Raw genomic sequence first — 13044 nt, 5'->3', positions numbered from 1 at the left:
AGACGATGGATCAGAGGGCAAATAAAGCCTTGGGGACAGACAGACTGAGGCTTTTCTTGGAGCCTCCAGGGCAATGCGGGGGGGCTGGCAACCCCAGCTGGCAGGGACCTGGGGTCATGCAGCCCAATCCCCTGCTCCAAGCTGGGCCGTCCCCAACTAGATCATCCCAGCCTAGGTGCACGGCAAGAAGGAGGAGCAGGGCTTTGTCTAGCCGCCTCTTAGAAACCTCCAAGGATGGAGAGCTCGTCACCTCCCTGGGGCTCCCGTGTTTTACTACCGTCCTAGGGAGCAAGTTCTCGCCAATGCCCCGCTTCAACCAACCTCCCCCGCTGCAAACCGCCGCTCCTTGCTTCGCCAAATGCCATCACTGCGAGCAGCCCAGCTCCAGCCCCGCCCCTCCCCCGCCCGGAGCCGGAGCCGGAGGCTGCCAGGCCAGCCCAGCTCAGCCTCCCCCTCCAGGGCCCGCGGGCGCCGCTGCCGCCCCGCGCAGCCCCCGCGCGCCTCCGCGAGGTGTCGCCTTCTGCAGGGGAACCGCCGCCGGCGGCCGCCGGGATCGCGCTCAGCCCCGCCGTGACCCCCGCGGCGACCAGCCGCCCGTGCACAGGGCCACATCTGCCGCTTGTTTTGTGTGTCTGCTTTTTGTAACGCATCTATTTTTTTCTTCTTTTTTACTACATATGTTTCTCTTTCTTCTTCTTCTTATTATTATTATGCTTACAGAGTCTTTGCAAAAATGCCCGGGCGGGTTCGCGTCTGCTCGCCCCCGCCTCCCCGCTCCTTGCAAAGCGCCTCCCCGCCCCTCGCCGGGGTGGCCGAGCCCCTCGCCTTGCCGGCTCCCTCCCTCTTCCCTCGGCGGCTCTGCAAAGGGACTCGGACCTCATCCTCCCCTCCTTTGCAGAAGAAAAGAGGCCGAGGGGCTTTTTTGGCGCCAAACGCCAGGCGCCTCCCCTGCTTTTATGGAGATGAGCGGGGCGGCGCTTCAGCCTCTTCCCTCGCTCTGCCCGGGTGTGTCAGATGGGCTTTTTTTTTTTTTTTTTTTTTTTTTTTTTTTTTTTTTTTTTGCGGGGGGGGGAGTGAGTTAATCACATCCCAGAGCTTCAAAGCCGGGCAGTGACAGTCATCTGTCCGCGCGCGCGGGGTGGATGTGCAGCCTGGCGGCAGCCCCGGGCCGGGCGGGCCGGGCGCGATCCGCCATCCAGCGCCTCGCGCGGGAGCGCGGCCGGGGGGCCCGGGGGGGGGCTTCGTGTTTGCCCCCACCCACCCCCGCCCCCTGCCTGCCGCTTTGCAACACCCGCACCCGCGAGGTAAGACGAGGCGCCTGCAGGGAGCGGGGCCGGGCCGAGCCCGCGCTGCAAGGGCAGTGGCGGGGCTGTGCATGCCCGGCTCCCGCCCTGCCAAGGAGAAAACCCTCCCGGCTTCCCAAGCGATCGCATTGTCCAGGTGCATTGTGCGTGTGTGTGTGTGTAATGGCTTTATTCTGATTTGCGTTTCCCGAGGAGGAGAAAGAAATCCATCGTGCTCAGGGGGCGGGGCAGACAGAGCAGCTGAGCGGGTTTCTTTGCATTTCATCATAAAGGATTTTTATTTTTGGTTTTTTTATTTTAATACATTTTTTTCCTTCTTCCCTTCACTTCCCCCCCCCCCTTTTTTTTTGCTTTCAGTTTAAATGTCAGCTGGTGCAAAGGCAGCTACAGCGATTGAGCTGAGGGGCAGGGGGACCCTCAGTGCCTTGGAAAGGTCTGATCCCACTTGGGGGGCTGGGGCAGGAGCCTGGGCTTTGTGCAGTTTGCAGGGGCAAAGTTGCTGGCTGCAGACGCTGCCTTGCACCCCTTAGCTGGGAAAAAAAGGCGGAGGGGGGAGTGGGAGAAACTTCCTGTACCTTGCTGGAATATCATATCAAAGGGCTTGTGGATGGTGGTGCCGATGGCTTCTTTTTTCTTTTTAATTAAGGTGATTGCATCAGGTTGCTGCATTTTTTTTGCTACTTTCTAATTCCTTTGCCTTGTGCTCTGTGCGGGTTGCTGTTAAGGAGCTGGGAAGTGAATGAACTGGCAAGCTGCAAAGTTGCACTCCAGCCCTCCGCCTCTCCCCTTTGCACTGTTGTGCCGCTGACAAAAGGGGGGAACTTCCTCTGCTTTGGCTGGCACACGGAGAGGGCACTCTCAAGAGAGCCGGCTCTGCATTGCTGGAGAGGAGGTCTGCGTTGGGTGGTTGGAAGCAGCTTGCAAAGCTGCCCAGAAGCCCTTCTCTCTCTCTCTCTGTCTCTCTCTCTCACTCTCTGTGTCTTGCTAGCTTGTTTTGTTTCCTTGCAGGGCAAAGGGTTAAAGCAGAAAGCCTGGCATGTGTGCGCAGGACCTGGGTTTTTGTTGTTGGTTGAGGCAGAATCAGCATAAAGAGAGCAAAGTGCCTTTCTCCCAAGTTGCAGACTCTGTGCATCCTATTGATTCTGGGCTTGGCTTTTTCAGAGGAAGCTGACTGCATTCATGCTTACGTGCCTTTCCTCCTGTTTTTAATTCTTTGCTTTTTTTTTTCTTTTTTATTTATTTTCTTTTTTTTGGTTCGGTTTCAGGTCTTGGGAGAGCTTCTCTCCCCCCCTGTGGAAATACACGCGAAACCTCCCTCTAATTCCTCAACCAGGGGATCAGCGAGAGGACCTCAGTAATGCCAGGGATGGTCAGTAAAAACCCAGACCTCGAGTTTGACTCTTTGCAGCCCTGTTTTTATCCAGACGAAGATGATTTTTATTTGTGTGGCCCGGACTCTGCCCCCCCAGGGGAGGACATCTGGAAAAAGTTTGAGCTGCTGCCCACCCCTCCTCTGTCTCCCAGCCGGGCCGGGCTTCAGGAGAACGCCCCAGGAGGGGCCCCGGTGCCGTGGGCAGGGGTGGCTCTGGGGGGATGGCGAACCAGTGATCCTCTGGACTGGGCATCTGAACTGCTGTTGCTGCCCCCTGAAGCTGACCTGTGGGGCAGCACAGATGGAGGGGACTTATTCGACACAGGCTTTGGGGAGAACAACAATCTCAACTCCATCATCATCCAGGACTGTATGTGGAGTGGCTTTTCTGCCCGAGAGAAGCTGGAGCAGGCAGTGAATGAGAAACTGCAGGGCAAAGGGGGGACCTCAGTGGCACCAGCAACAGCAGGGGTGGCCACCACGACTGGCAGCCCCGGGGGCACCAGCAGTAGCAACAGCAGCAGCAGAAACCAAGCTGAGCTCAACAACTCTGTGTCGGAGTGTGTGGATCCTGCAGTGGTGTTCCCCTTTCCTATCCATAAACGGGAGCCAGTGGCACCCACCCCAGCCGCAGCAACGGGGGGGATGGCTGGCATCCGGGTGAATATTGGTGGCAATAGTGGCACTGCACAGGGAACAACAGCTGCCTCTCAGCGCAGCAGCCGCCACGCCAGCGCTGCCAGCGACACCAGAGCCAACAGCAGCTCAGGAGACGACACTCTCAGCGACTCGGGTAAATACTCCACCCAGCACAGATTTGTTTGGCTTTGTGCTTACCTTGAGAGGTGTGTGAGGGGCATGGTTGCCCCTCCTCACAATGCAGCTTTCCAAGTTGCATCTTCTTTAGGAGACATCTCCCTCTCTGGGGCAGAGGGAAGCAGAGCTGGTTTCTTAAGGGAAGCCTAGCAATACTCACTTTGCTTCAGGTGAATGCTGTCTGCAGTCAAGCGAACTAACAGCTTAGCTGTTGACTCAGGTTGATGGAGTCTGGGATAGGACATTGTCATGGCAGGTTTGCAAAGCTCTTAGGCTACAGGATCTGACAGCGGTGGTCTCCCCTCATCAAAACTGAGCTCAGGCTTACCTTTCCCCCACCTTCTAGGCACCCAATGTGGTCAAGAGACCAAAGAAAATAAAGCCACAGTCCTAGGCCATGCCCCCTTTGTTTGTATCTTGCCTCTTTGTAAGTCAGAAGAAAAAAAAAGACTGAGGGAAAGTTGATGGCCATATGCCGTAGCGCCTGAGGGCATCTCCTCACCTTGATGTGATTGGGTAGAAAGAGATGAACAGTGAGTAAAATGGCAGCAGAAGCATTAGGGCGTGGATCCAGGGAAGAACAAGTGTTGCAAAATTAACGCCATGTAGAACATCCCAGTCCGTTGAGCCCCTGGGGAGGAGAGCTGCTGCTCAGGAGATGGGAAAGTTCACTACCAGGAGCTTTGGAGGAAGCACGATGAATGCACCAGGTTAGCCTGAAAGAGGGGAAGCTTGCAAATCCCAGATAACTGGTTTATTTTTCTTTATCTGAAACATAGCCTAGAACAAACCCCCTCCCTCACTGTCCCAATGGGTGCGTTTGTTTGACTCCCTCCCAGCTGTATAAGAGGGATGGATTTGCCAGCAGGTGGCAGCATGCTTGCCTGAGGACACTGCCTTTCTGAAAGGTTTCCTTGGGGGACCTATTTGCAGACAGCTGGTGATAAAGCAGACAGTGGTTGGCTTTGCTAAGGGAAATTACTGAAGGATGTCCTATTCCAGGGGCTTTTGAGTTATAGAGTCTATATAAACTGTTTTAAAAAAGAATCCTTTTCTATGTCAATCTCCAAAAATCTGACAAATGCTAGCTATGAGGAGCATACTGTGTACGTAAAGCATTGACAACACAGTAAGAGATCCTTCCAGTGCTGAATGTCCTAAGTCTTGTACAGGGCTTTCAGTTGCCTAGGCAGTCTAATAGTTTAGCAGAGAAATATTTGCATTTTACAGACAGAAGGAAATCTAGACGGCTAAAAAAAAAATTGCTCCCATGCACAAAAGCATCTATGTATGTGGAGAAGTCCAGTTCATTTGTAAACAGTTTCACTCATGTAAATGAGCAGATCCCTACGACTATCATCATAAACTTGATGATAAGTCCCGTTTCAAAAGCCTTGCTGTCCCTTTCGTGTCCGTGCCTTGACAGCTTTCGGTGAGGAAGCAGTTCCTCTCAACAGCTGTCTTCTTGGCAGTAAACCAAAACGCTGGCTTAAAGGGACCACAGACGGGAACAGCTTCACGTCCTGCATCAGAACAAATCCAGCGATTGTTTTGTTTTCTGGCCACTTTTCAATCAAGCAAGCAAGGGATGTGTTGTGATTTTTTTTTTTTTTATTTTTTTTTTTTAATGCTTCGTGTGTATGTGTTGTATGACCCAGCTCAAAGATTTAAAATAAAATGAAGGCATTTTCTCGAGTACTGTTTACCATGGTGAGTTTATTTGGCTTGCACCCAGGTCTCTCGTTTTTCATTTTGAAAGTGCAAAAAACTCCCTGTTCCTGGAGTTTATCATTTGACATTGTCAGAGATAGTAGTTTATTGTGTACGTATGTATGTTGTGTGTGCGCATGTCTATCTCGATCAGTCTCTATGGACAGATAGCGTACACACCCTATCTAGACTTATCTCTGCAGCCAGATACTATTAAACACACTAGTTTTGCCTTTGATGCATTTATGCTTTTAATAGATATTTGTAGCATTTAAAGATTCATATTTGCCCTGGAAATGTGAGGTTCTGTTTAAATATGATTTAGATAGATGATTTTTATAATTTTAAGGAGAATAACTTAATTTATTTACATTTTCTCTCTCTTGAAGATGATGAAGATGAGGAGGAAGAGGATGAAGAGGAAGAAATCGATGTTGTGACAGTGGAGAAGAGGCGTTCCTCCTCCAACAAGGCGGTTACAACCCTTACCATTACTGTGCGCCCTAAAAATGCCACCTTTGCAACAGTGAGGACACAGCAGAATGAACTGATTTTAAAGCGTTGCGCCCCAATTCACCAGCAGCATAATTATGCTGCTCCTTCTCCATACATGGAAACTGAAGATGCCCCACCACAGAAAAAGCTAAAAAACGAGGTGCCCCGTCCAGTAAAACCTGTGATCCAACCAAAGTCTAAGAACTCAAGTCCTCGAAACTCGGATTCAGAGGACAGTGAACGTCGACGGAACCACAATATCTTGGAACGCCAGAGGCGTAATGACCTGAGGTCAAGTTTCCTCACGTTAAGGGACCATGTACCGGAACTGGTTAAAAATGAGAAAGCTGCAAAAGTTGTGATCTTGAAAAAAGCCACTGAATATGTACATTCCCTTCAGGCGGAGGAGCACAAGTTATTGCTAGAAAAGGAAAAATTGCAAGCCAGGCAACAGCAGTTGTTAAAGAAAATAGAACACACACGGACTTGCTAAACATTTTTGTCTGACCTGGACAGTCACTGCCACTTTGCACATTTTTGATTCTTAAAAAAAAAAATTGTGTTTTTTGACGTTAAGAATGTTGGTTTTACTTTCAATCCAGTCCCTGAAGTAGTTGACAAACTATATTTTCTGGGTACAGAGCAAATGGATGTTCTTGCAAGGAGTTCAAGAGACTGCCAAACAACAATGGACTGCCCTTGTATTTCTTCTTAAGAACTGTAGATGTTCTTTAAATGTTGTGAGCATTTGGAGCTGCTGATGACACCTAGTTGAGTTTTAAAAAAAACCATTCCTAATTTTTATGGTGCTTATGTTCTAACAATGTTACTTTTGGGGTTACCATTTTTACCCCCTTGGGATTTTTCTGTAAATACCATCTACACTTGCCTTTTGTACATGTCTTGGGTTATGAGAGGTGGCTCTTGCTACCAGTATTAGACTGGAAGTTCATACCTAAGTACTGTAATACCTCAATGTTTGAGGAGCATGTTTTTTGTATACAAATATATTGTTAATCTCTGTTATGTACTGTACTAATTCTTACACTGCCTGTATACTTTAGTATGATGCTGATACATAACTAAATTTGATACTTATATTTTCGTATGAAAATGAGTTGTGAAAGTTTTGAGTAGATATTACTGTATCACTTTTTTGAACTAAGAAAACTTTTGTAAAGAAATTTACTATATATGCCTTTTTCCTAGCCTGTTTCTTCCAGTTAATGTATTTGTTAATGTTTGGTGCATAGAACTGGGTAACTGCAAAGTTCTGTGTTTATTTTCTTCCAACGATGTACATTTAGTGCTGCATCTTATAGCACTTTGAAATACCTCATGTTTATGAAAATAAATAGCAATTAAATGATGTGCTCTTTACTATTTTTTTAGATGCAGGTTTTCTCTTTTATATAAGTTCTGTTCAGTAACAGAGACAGAACAACTTGATCCCTGATCCCAGGCACTTAAAATCTCAGGAAAGGGATGATAGTACAAGTTAGGTGACAAGACAGAAAATTTCAATTTTGGCTACTAGAGTGATTTTAGTGGGAGCAATTCTCCTGTCTGTTCACATGCCATATTTCTCCTCTGATACCATGTGCCCTTGAAAGCCAGCTGAAGTCAGTGAAAAGACTCCAGTTGACGTTGAAAGGTTTTGGATGAGACTCTGCATATGGAACTCTGTGGGCTTGGACCAGTGCTAATTTATACCAGCTAATAGGTATAAAGTAGGTGATAGGGTTCACAGCTAAGTGAAGAGCAGATCATCAGATAAATGAGCTGCCACAGAGAAGAGAGAAATGCATCTGTGTCATGTTCCTTATATGTGTTGTCAAAAGACAGTAACTCAGAAGTTGTGCACCATTTGATAGTAGAGTTAATATTTGTTCTGATCTGACTTCTGCATGTGCTCCAAATTCCTTTTCTTTAAGCATCTATTAGTAATGCTCAAAAATCAGTTAATCAGTTTAAAATATCCCTTCTGCTTAGGGCCCAGCCATATGGTATAGCTTATTAGTATGTAGGCTACGTGGATCCTGGAAGCTCATCATGCAACAAAAAATCTTTTCCTGAAGTATGGAATCAAGAAATTAGAAACCGAGCAGCATGTAAGATCCAGAATTAAGATCAGGAAATGGCTGGTTACAAGAACTGGGAGGGTGGTATAGAGGCAGAGCTATAAAGTCTGTGAAATGTACTTGATTGCTGGAACCACAGTTGGTTTTAGAAGGTGTAATGGGTCCAGGGAGCTGACATATCAACCAGGCTCAGGAGGTGCTCAGCCCTGCCCCGCTTCCCCACACTATTATCATTGCATGCATCTAACATGTTTTCAAAGTCAAACTTAAGGAGTTTTCCTTAAGGACGGTGGCAACGTATCCCACTAATACATAATCCAACATAAATTAGTATAATATATTTCCATTAGCTGAACAAGTTTTTAAATGCCATAAACATGTATATTAAATTCCAGCTGTAAATTTAGACCTGATTCTACAATCATTTCAAACTGAGACCTCTCATTGAAGTGGTGGGCCTTTGGTAAGTGGGAGAATCAGACACAGGTTGCCCTTAAACAGAAGAGGAAAAAAAACTTGCTGTGTTAACTTTAACAAAGAATTCCATTTCAAGTGTTTTGAATGCCATCACCATGCCAGCTTTAAATATAAATTCCTATTTTACTGTTTTATTCTTGAAACTTGACCGAGCAGTTCTGGCCAGGAAAAAAAAAAACAAGCAGTGATGTACATAGGAAAAAGAAAATTATTTTCACATGCGCAGAACTGTAGGTGGGTCTCATTTAAAGCCTGATACCAAGCCCAAGTCTTTCCACTGGCTTCACTTGGGTTGAATAAAGCCCTAGGTCAAGTCACCTGTATAGCAACTGTTACAGTAACACGGAGTCATATTACTAAAACAAAAGCTAAAGATGAGAAGCTATTTAACAACAGACAACTACAATCTTGTCTACTCGGGAGCATTTAGTTGTTCTAGCCACTGACTGACTTGAAAGCAGTGCTCAAGCCCCGTTCTACTAGCAATTGCTGTTAGAGACCTGTTCTGAAGCACTGTTTTTAAATGAAGTCATAAGAAGCACAGGCTTTTTTTTCAGTAGGGAAAAGCAAGTTTTTTCAAACATCCATCCTATCCCTATCCCACAGCCAGGTTTCCACAGCCAGAATCTTAACATCAATTTGTAAACAGACAGAATATAGATGTAAAAACCATGCTACCGCTGTAATTTGATACTTTCACACATGCTTACATCCTGTGTTATGGACAGAGACAAATTCCTGAGAGCTATGACAGTGTCTGTGTACTAGATATTCAGTATAAGGAAACAGGTTGAATAATGTATCAGAGAAAATTGCCATCTACTCTGTTCAGAGTCAGATGTCATGTTCACTATTGCGGTACCTGAGTATTTAGGGATCAAGACTGAGTGTCAAACCAAGACTTAGACTGTTTGTTTAAAGACTCAGCACAAAATCCTGTCCTTAAGAGCCTTTCCCAAAGAATAGGGATCTGATCCAATTGCTACTGAATTCAGTGATAAAACTCCCAGTGACTTCAGCTCAGACTCCTGGTGACTTCTGTCTCAGGATGATTAAGAAATGCTCATATACACAGCAGCATTAATATCTTCTGGCTTTGCTAGTGTTTCTTTTTTCTTTTAAATAATGTTTGGAAACTCGTAAGCTTGCTTTCAAATTGTAGCACCATGCAACAATTTGCCAGGGACATTTTTATATTCGAACAACATTAGAAATGTTCAGTTTTTAGAGTTGGGTATTTTTTTTAATCACCCCAGTCATAACTAAACAGAAGTGATTTCTGGGTTTTAAAATATTTTTTGCATATGAAAGTGGTCATTGAAATGAAAATGGGGAGCCATGACATGGATTCAAGATTTTGATTTATTTTTGTTTTGGAGGAGGTGATTGAGGTCCAAGATAGATTTAGAAGAGTCTGAGGATCTTTGGCAGTTTCACAAAGATCAGTACGGAGATGCAGACAGCAGGCAAACCACTCCTTGCCAATCTGGGAAGTTAAAAGAGTCAGCAAAATAGAGAACTACTCCATCCATCTGCTTCTTTTAATACATGTATCGTATTTTCCTGACAGACCGTATTATCTCTGGAGAGAGATGTTTCAAACAATCAGTTAGCACTGTTTCAGAAGTCTCTGTTTAAGGACCAAATTCTGCCTTCAGGGCAACCCAAATAGCCAAAATATGTTACAGTTATTGAGAAAACTTTCTCTGTGGAAAGATTATCCTGTAAAGTGCCTACTGCAATGCATGCTGCTCCTTCCTCTACCATCTGAGCACTGCACAGTCACAGAGAGGATGCTGGACTAGATCCTCAGTTCCTTTATGTGAGAAAAATGTACACTCACTGCTGACTGAGCCAAATTCATTTCTCCCAGGTCACACATTTGTAATATGTCATACCTGAGTTAAAATGACTCCCACAGGACATTTTACCACTCTTTTTTATTTGTTTTATTAAAAATACCCCTACAAACACAAGGAACTTCAAACACCAAAACAAAATGAGCCCCCGTAAAGCCGTATAAGCAAAAAACCACCATCGGGAGAGCTTAAAGAGGTGAAATGCGTTAATGATGTCATTATCACTAGGTCACCTCTTGCCATTAATTCAAGTGAAAGTAAATTTCCTGGACCTCAAGCTGCTGTTATAGCAACTTATCACCAGGTCTTGCCAGAAATTGCCTGAGATTTCATGACATATACAGTTCACTCAGGTCATGTCTGTTCCCATTATATGTATCAATATACTTAGCCGCAATGAAATGACTGAAGAATGATTTCAACCCTGAGCCTGTATTTCCTGGCTTGTTACTCTTCTATATCAGAAGATCAAACTTGTTTAAGCAATATGTTTTGCATATGTATTTGCTAAAATAACTTCTGTTTGATTTTATATGGTTTAACTTTACCTGTGCAAATACGACCTGAACCCGTCCTCAGGATCCTTTTTTATTGAAATAATAATTTGCACATCCATGATGTCTATTTTAGCAGAAGCTTACAAAACAGTTTGTGACTATGGGCACTTTTACACATGCTCCGGGGGCGGGAGTGGTGTTTTAATTAGAGTGGCTCTGACAGCTGCTCTAATTAAAGCACTGCTGTATCTCCTGTGTCAGTCCCTGCACTTAAAAATGGTGGTGGGGTGCTTGAATTAAAGCTCATTCAATGAGCTTTAGATAAAGTGCCTCTACCACCATTTTAAATGCAGGGACTTTGATACACGAGATGCAGGAGGCTGCTGAAGCATGACAATTGAATCAATCGAGCAGAATTGATTAATCAAGTCTACTCTGACCCGCTGAAATTCCAGCTTACTGAAGCAGACTGCGCACTGGTATATAGGTGTCCTATGTGACCCCTGTGAAGTACATATTGACTTCAGTACATGCCTAGCATTTCTGTAAATCCCAAAAGAAGTCTGTTGCAAAGCCAGGATGAACTCTTGGTTACAGTGGGCATACCTACAGGAGATGTTTAGTGTGGAGCTGCCTAATTAGCTCCACAGTAAACATCTCAACCTCTATAGGTGCACCCCTATTAGGGCGCAGTAAACTAATAAACTCTGCTGCAAATTAGTACTTTTAAATATAAGTACTACCCTGTGGTAGAGTTTTTTAGTGTACAGCAATTAACATGTAAATGCTGATGGGGCTGACTGGGGCATGAGGGTGCTTTGGTGCAGGTGCTGCCTGTCAGCTAGCCCTGCACTGTAGCACTGTTGTGCCCCACCCAGCTCTTCTGCAACACATGGAGCTTGGTCAGAGCAGCCCTGGGTTGGCAGGATGACCTCCTGGGGCTGCTCTGACCTGGTTCAACTTGCTGTGGACTTGGGCACACAATGCCTGGGACCAGTTAATTTTGATAGAATATGTGCTGGAGTTTATTGCTTCAAATAAATTGCATGTGTAAACACACCCAGTGACACTAATGGAAGTTTTGCTGTTGACTTAATTGGAGCAAGGATTTTACTCCTAAGGCTGACCTCTGGATTCCAGTTCTTTTTGCCTTTACGGTAATGCTGTGCATTCCCTGTTTTTTTTCCAGCTCTTTCACTGAGGGGGCACTCATGCGTGTTAGGTGAGCAACATTTGTCCCACTGAAAATAAAATTAATTTCTCTCCCACAGATGGTTGTGATGCTGTAAAAAATACATTCAAAATCTAAAGGCAAGTCCCTATACCCATCAAAACTCCCTTCTGAAGGATCAAGGGTGTTATACTAGATCACCTCCATTTTTCAGCATGGGAATGCTGATTCATGTGATGCTGGAGTCTTCTAGAGTCTGGTAATTACCATGCTCCAGCAGACTCGATTAATCAAATCTGTTCTGACGCGCTGTAATTATAGCATGTTGTAGCAGCCTCATTGCACGTGTATAGGTGCCCTTTAGGATCTAACCAGAGCATGTCTCAGACAACTACAACTTTGGAATCTGTACTCCCAGGGCAAAGATTTCTTATAACTTTACAGGGGATTTTAGTTTCAGAATGATTCACATTTCCCTACATTTTTAAAAGTATTTATTCAACAGAGTATCCTTTGTACTACCTAGGAATTGCAACAGACTGGAAAGGACATTTCTTTCTCCCACTGGGACATTTATTTCTCCCACTGGAAAAAATAATTCGTCAACCCCAAAAAATTGAGGATACTGATTCCCCGTGTCTGTTTAAACATTTTATGTTACACAGAAATAAATCTGGTACCTGGACTGGAAAGTTAGGTTTCCTCTCTTCCTGGATGTGTTTGCATCACTGGGTTAGAGAGGCATGTTTATTCTACTTGTTCTCCTTCTGGTCCTCATGATTACCAAATCCTGGGCTGCCCAGTATCACTGTTGTCAAAACCTGGAGCCTGGACCTGTGCAAATTATTCTGTATCCTGAACACTATGCAGGGAAACGTGAGGTGTGGTTGTGTCTTCTTAGGTCAGGAAGCTTAGAATCCAGGCTTCCCATTTCCTGGGCAATATTTCAAATCTAAATATATTGTGAAATTCTGTTTCACTTTGTGCATCTAAATGGCAGATTTGTAGCTGCGTAAGTGGCATTTTTAGCACTAGCATTCAGGTAGCATTTCTACTTCAATTGCAGTTTGGATATAAAAGGGTGCATGCAGGCTAGGGACAGACATTCACAAAACTAGAGTCTGACTTGATTCAATCTTTGCAGGTTATTCTAACCTGTGTAGATTGAACCAATTTGCAAGTGAATAGACATTAACTCTGGAAATTCAGGCACATGCCTGCAGTGGCTCAGGTCAGAAGCTGGGGGACACTAGAGGGAGCCC

General features: G+C 45.2%; 1 protein-coding gene across 3 annotated transcripts; it reads left to right on the top strand.

The window, feature by feature from the left end:
• The first annotated feature begins 858 nt into the window (after positions 1–858).
• Positions 859–7066, top strand: MYCN (v-myc avian myelocytomatosis viral oncogene neuroblastoma derived homolog). 3 transcript variants are annotated; one of them, XM_019537384.1, is made up of 3 exons: positions 859–1005; positions 2570–3469; positions 5592–7066. In XM_019537384.1, the coding sequence occupies exons 2-3, from the start codon at positions 2662–2664 to the stop codon at positions 6188–6190; spliced, it is 1407 nt and encodes a 468-aa protein (XP_019392929.1). In that variant the 5' UTR covers positions 859–1005; positions 2570–2661; the 3' UTR covers positions 6191–7066. The 3 variants fall into 3 exon arrangements, with proteins under 3 accessions (XP_019392929.1, XP_019392928.1, XP_019392930.1); XM_019537383.1 differs by lacking the exon at positions 859–1005 and adding an exon at positions 1330–1440; XM_019537385.1 differs by lacking the exon at positions 859–1005 and adding an exon at positions 1462–1737.
• The last annotated feature ends 5978 nt before the right edge of the window (positions 7067–13044 follow it).

This window comes from Crocodylus porosus, unplaced genomic scaffold (assembly GCF_001723895.1).
Source record: "Crocodylus porosus isolate Cpor-Errol unplaced genomic scaffold, CroPor_comp1, whole genome shotgun sequence".
Taxonomy (NCBI): Eukaryota; Metazoa; Chordata; order Crocodylia; family Crocodylidae; genus Crocodylus; species Crocodylus porosus.
The sequence above is the reverse complement of the archived record's forward strand: the minus strand, read 5'-3'. Positions and strand labels throughout refer to the sequence as shown.